This window comes from Spermophilus citellus (assembly GCF_964194105.1).
Source record: "Spermophilus citellus genome assembly, chromosome: 6".
Classification (NCBI taxonomy): domain Eukaryota; kingdom Metazoa; phylum Chordata; class Mammalia; order Rodentia; family Sciuridae; genus Spermophilus; species Spermophilus citellus.
The window spans coordinates 20,188,221-20,194,220 of NC_138187.1; the positions used below are offsets into that span (position 1 = coordinate 20,188,221).

General features: G+C 63.8%; 1 protein-coding gene across 2 annotated transcripts in view; it reads right to left on the minus strand.

Moving 5' to 3' along the window:
• GSG1L (GSG1 like) overlaps window positions 1-5,135 on the minus strand; it is a 173,520-nt gene extending 168,385 nt beyond the window's left edge. For both annotated transcript variants that reach the window (XM_081300077.1, XM_081300076.1), the window contains exon 1: window positions 4,644-5,135. In XM_081300077.1, the coding sequence (XP_081156203.1) occupies window positions 4,644-4,974 (331 nt within the window). In that variant the 5' untranslated portion in view covers window positions 4,975-5,135. The remainder of the gene's footprint in view (window positions 1-4,643) is intronic.
• Between the last annotated feature and the right edge of the window lie 865 nt (window positions 5,136-6,000).

Consider the following 6,000-nt stretch of genomic DNA (forward strand, 5'->3'; position numbering starts at 1 on the left):
GTGATCTCCTACCCAGGACCACACAGCAGTTGAGTGTGGTGTGGGGACTGTACCCAGATGGGCCTGACTCCAAGCCTGTGGTCACAAGGACAGCGCTCTGCCGTCTTCAACTTCCATGAAAAAAGTTCAAAAATAAATAAATAAAGACTCGTTTTTACACCTGAGGAAAGAAAAGTCCAGGAAAAAAAATGAGAGAAGTGGGACTTCTGAGAAGCCACTCGGCAAGTGGGCAGCAGAATCTAGACTCGCACCCAGACTCGGGGGTCCCTGCACAGCGCCCTTCCAGCCGGACTGGCTGGAGGGGCCCAGGGAGGCTGAGGCGTCAGGCCAGGGTCAGTGCACAATCCGCACAGCAACCTCTGGGCGCACACCCCAGGTTTGCCGTTTGCCTGCTGTGTGACCTGGGGTAAGTTGCTTTGCCTCTCTGTGCCTTGGTTTCCTCTGCAGGAAATGGGGGTAACCATGGCACCTGCCACTATCTGAACGACAGGAGATAGCACTTGTCCAGGGCTCACGGCAACAGCTTCCAAAGTCCAAGTCTTTGCCCACGAGATGCTCCCAACAGGAAGGCTGCCAATGTCCCAGCAACACACAATGGCAACGGTGACGACAGCTGATACTCGTCCGTAAAGATTATTGAGCACCTACTATGTGCAGTGTTCTAAGCAAACAATGCCCAGAAAGATCAATCCCCACCTTCATGGAGCCGGTGGACAACACAGAGGAGTGACATGGGTACAGGGTCAGGGACAGGAAGTGCCAGGAGAAAAATTAAGCAGGACACGTAGGGGGGCGGGGTTCATTTTGAGTCAGGCAGAGAAAACTGAGCCCAGATCTTTTAAAGTTCCAGGAAATGGTCTCTGGTGGATCTGGGGGAAGAGCAGTGGGTGCAAAGGCCCTGAGGCCAGAGGGGGCCTCATGGGGGGGAGTGGGGGAGGCCAGAGACGCAGGAGCGCAGAGACCCTGGGGGCAGCAGGAGAGGAGTTCAGAGAGGCTCAGAGAGGGCCTTGGCTGGGCTCTGGGTGGGAGGGAGGACCTGGGAGGGAGCTGGGCACAGGGAGGCTCTGGGGAGCCTCTGATGCCAGGCGAGGATCCACCCGGAGCAGGGACCGGGCCCAGGCAGAGGCGGGGAGGCCTCTGCGGGGTCCAGGGGAGAGATGTGGGTGACTGGGACTCAGGCACGCGTGGTGGGTGAGCTGCCTGCACTAACCATGGGGGAGTCCCGGCGGGGACAGCCACCCACCCATCCCCCCGGGGGAGGGGCTCCAGAGTCAGACCCCAAACCTGCCCTTTCCCTGGTCTCCGGGACCCTGGACGGGGCCTCTCTGGGTGGGTCCCTCCTGGGACTTCGTCCCTCCCACCCGCGGCCCACCTGTGACCTGTCCTCCTGGGCCTCTCTCCAGGCCTCCCTCAGGCCCATACACACCCAGCGCCCCCACGCGCCCTGGTCTCCGCCCCTGGACTTCGTCTTTGGCCCGGGGAGGCCAAGGGGGGGGGGGCGACGCTGCAGAGGCCTGGCCACCCCCCGCCTGGGCGGGGACACGGAGGAGAAAGGGCTCCTTTGTGCCGGGCTGCGACAGTGGGTCTGTTCAGGAGGCGGCCTCCGCTGCCAAGGCTGCGGCTTGGGGTGTGGGAAGGGGGCGTAGCAGGGGGGCCGCCCTGCGGGGGGAGTGACCTCGGTGGGGACAAATGAGACACAGAGAAGTGGCCGAGCTCGCCCTGGAGCGGCTGCTTCCCACCCACCGAGAGGCTGGATCTGCGGCCGGGGCGTCTCTGCATTGGGTGGAACCCAGAGAGGGACACAGCTCTGCCCGAGGCTTCCAGGAGGGCGGGAGGAAGTGGTCCTCGCTGTTGTGGGGGGACCTGGGGGGACCTGGGGGGAGGGCAGGGGCCTTATCAGGTGATGTTGGGATGGCTTTTCCTCTTGGAGGAAAAAAAAATAAAATAAAATGGTCACAGAACCCAGAAGACAGGTTGTCATGGCAACAAAAGTTTGAGGCCAGGTACTTGCGACACCCTTTCAGGCCCAGAGGTGGAGGATTCGGGGCGCATCTGGGAGCTGCGGGGTCAGCAGCAGAAACCACCCGCCTGGCCTCAGGCCGCCCCCTCGCCCCCCCATTTCTCACCAGCAAAGACAAGACCAGCCCCTGACTGGGTCCCGGGCCCTGGGGAGGAAAACTGGGATTCTTCTGGGAGGGATGAGAAAAACGTGGGTTCGTTTTATTTGCTCAGGAAATGAATTAACCAGCCACCGTGGGACTCACAGAGGACTGATGGGCAGGGGTCCTGTCTCAGCTACCCCCCGATGCCACCTGGACCCAGACTATCCACTCTCTTCCCACGTCACCTCCCTCTGGTTTCTTTCTGCCCCTGGCCAGAAGCCCCTGAGTCCCAAGTCTCTCACCTGAGAGGGGGCCCCTAGACCCGCCTGCCCCTGAGGTGGGTGGTGACCGGGATTTTAGTAAGACCGCAGGGGAGATGTCCCCACAGGGTCAGGGGTGCACAGAGGGTTCCATAAGTGTCCCCAACATTGTTCTTCAATATTTTCAACTGACACTTTTTTTTTTAAAGGCCGGACACAGATCTGAACATCCCGAGTGGAGCCCGTGTGAGCTACAGAGAAATGACGGCAAGCGTCAGGACTGTGACCTTCAGGGGGTGGTCAGGAGAGACTGGCAATAATTCACAGGCTCCAGGTGGCCAGTGTGGGGCTAGGACATGCCACAGAGGCAGGGTCAGGACCCTGGGGACTGCCACAGACAAGACACAGTCTGTGTTTCCAAGTGTGTGCAGGGAGAAGGCTGGTCTCCACGCAGAGCAGAAACCTGGCCAGAGGCACAGGCCACATGTCCCCAGGGAAGGTCTCCTGAAGCTCAGAAACATATTCTTGAACTTGGAGAAAGAATTACGGGGACCTCGGCTCCAAAGGGTGCAGAGGGACCTTGTCGCGCGGTGTATGAGGTGAGGGCCGGGCTGGTAGAAGCAGGGACGTGAGCCAAGATGGCTTTGAGGCTGATTTCTCCTGTTAGTGTTGTGACACGCCACAGTGACTACTCCTGTCCTGAATGCACCCCAGAAATGAATTGATGGGGTGAACTGGTCAAGGCAGGACCCTCCTCAAACACATCATGTCTTTGACAAGGGGCCAGCACATACCAGGTGAAGTCCAGGAACGTTCAGTCAGCAGCCCCAGAAGCAAGACAGGGGACAACAGAGCACCCCAAGAAACCTCTGGCCTGTCCTCCCAACGCCCCGTCCAATGTCCCTATATTGCAAATTAACATGTTTATGTTGCAACTATTTACTGAAGGCCTACTGTGTGACAGACACTCCCCAGAAGTCGGGGAGGCAGCCAGACCTCCCAGGGAGACCCTCACAGAGGGACGTCCTGGGGAGGGGGACAATAGGCTAGGGACCAAAGGCAGGTAGGCCCCAGGGAATTTCAGACTGTGCCTGGAGTGGTGACATAGAAGCAAGGATGAGAATACCCTGAGACCTTGCCTCGAAAGTGGGTGGGACGTGGGTCTTCTCTCCAGAGGACCCTGCCTCAGCCAAGTAAGCGAATGGCTTGTTCTGTCTGTTGATGTCCACTGCCATCACCCTTGAGCCACACGTGCCAAGTGCATTTGAAGAGATCTACATGCGTGGAGGAGGTTTAACCTTGGGGAAGAGGTCCACTCACACCAGAGGGTCCCACACACAACCTGGAGCCACGCCATGTCAGCGGCACTGGGTCCTGTGGGGCCAGCACCATCACTATCTATCCAGCAAACCCCATCAGGCAGCTGTCCCTGAGCCCTACCATATGCCTGCCTCGGGGACACTCCCTCCAGCCCTGGCTGCCTCAGGAGGACAGAGAAAGGGGCACAGACCTGCCTCCTGAGAACCAAGCCCCCTTCCCAGTCCCCATGAGCCTCGTGCTAAGCCAAGTCCTCCCAGACTCCCAAAGCGAGTGTGGCAGCTGTCCCATCTTCCCGCCTGCCTTGGTGTCCCTCTGGCCACATCCTATTCCAGGAGAGGGACAGGATACCAAGGGCTTTCCGGCTTCTGGGTGCGTGCAGCTTCCCGGGAACCCACGAGAGTCCCCCCAATCCCCACTCCCGTGCTTCCCAAGCCCGTCTGGGAGGCTGAGTGGAGCGGGAGGTGGGGGTAGGAGAATGACCCCCGAGTTCCTGGCCCCGCGGCTCTGCGATGGGAGGGCAGCCCTCAGCAAAGCCCCCTGCACCGCCACCACCCCCAGGGGCGCGACGGGGCGGTGTGGGGCGTCCGGAGCCGGTGGAGAGGGCGTGGGGGAGCGCGGAGACGAGTTCAAGCGGGGAAAGGAACGCGCGCCCCTCCGACCCGAGCTGGGGTGGGTGTCGGGGAGACGCGCCTCCCGGGGCGGCAACGTCCCCTAAGCCGCCCGGCGTCGCAGGAGCCTGCCCCAGCCTTTACCCGCGGGGCGTCCCGTACCCCGGCCCCCGGCCCCCGGCCGCGCAAAGGCGCGTCCCCGCCGAGCGCTCGGCCAGCCCTGCGGGGCGCGGGGTCCGTGCGGCCGGCCGCGGGGCCCCTCGCCAGCCTGGAGCGCGGAGCGCGGAGCGCCGCTGTGGCTCGGCCGCCGGGGCCGCACCGCCCGGAGCCGGAGCCGGGCGCCGCGCACTCACCGGGCCCGCCGAGCTGCTCCTCGCACGAGTACCAGATGCCGGTGTGGAAATTCCTCAGGAGGAAGCGGTCGTCGCCCGTCTCCCAGCTGTAGAGCGCGCCGCCAGGGGGGCCGCTCCCGGCGGCGGCGGCGGGGGCGGCGGTGCCGTTGGCCGTGGCGTTGGCGCCCGAGTTGGGGCAGTTGGCGCTCCCGCCCTGGCCGCAGCCGGGCTTGGGCACCCGCTGCGTGCCCTGGCACCAGTGCGTGGTGAGGAAGGCGGTGGTGGCGAAGAGCAGCGCCAGCAGGTTCAGGGCCACGGCCAGGAGCGCTCGGCCGCGGCGGCTCGTCTTCATGCCGCCCGCGCCGCCGGGACCGCGCCGCCGGGGAGCTCCGCGCGCGAAGTTGGCAGCCGGCGCCCCGCGTCAGTGGCCGCTGCCCGCCGCGCCCCGGGGCTCGGGCGCCTGCGATCGGCTGCAGTGGACGCGGCGCGGGCCCATGGCCCCCCCAGGCTGGGGGCGCGGCTCGGGGGACGCGGAGCGCGCCGGGGGCGCGGGCGGCGGGCGGCAGCGACGGAGGGGACCCGGCGCGCCCGGAGCCCGGAGCGCGAGTGCACCTCGGCGAGGAGCTGCTGGCGCCTGGCAGCGGCCACGGCGCAGGGACGCGCGCCCCTCCGTGGGGAGACACCTGCAGGCGGCCGGCGACACTGTTCTGGCGCCCGCCCGCACGGGAGAGGGGGCGCCCCGCGGCGGGCGCGGGCGGGGAAGTGGGAGAGAAGGGCCGCCCCCGAGGGAGACCCGCACCCGAGTGGAGAGTCTGAGCAACAAAAATTGTAGGCAAGACGCTCCCAAAGACAGGATCGACATGGGGACATGGGGCGACACAACAGGGCACCCGAGTAGGAGGGGGGGCATCTCACTCAGACCCAGAGAGGCCCTGCGGGTGAAAAATAAGGGCAGAGCCTGTCGGTGCCCACCAGGGACATGGACCAGCAGTCCCCCGACCCCAGGAAAAGAACCTCACACCAGACCCAAAGGGGAGTTCTCCAAAGGGCCTGAACACGGGCCTCCCCACAGCCAGGGACCTGTAGGACCCCGAGTCACAAAGCAGACAGGAGTGGTGCCCTACCAGGAATGCTGGGTCCCAGAGTTTGGAAGGTTTGTGTAGCCCTAGGTCACCTCCAGGGTCTGGAAACAGCCTCCTCTAAGGAGGAAGCAGTCACCTGGGCTTCCTTCAAGGCAAAGAGGTGCGCACACAGGTGCCAAGTGTAGGGTAAGAAAAACAGGCCCCCATGGCTTGTCCCTGTTTGAGATCCTGCACAGCATGACCTAAGGAGGTCCCCTGCCACAACTAGAAGGGGTGCCCTGCAGAGGCAAAGCGAC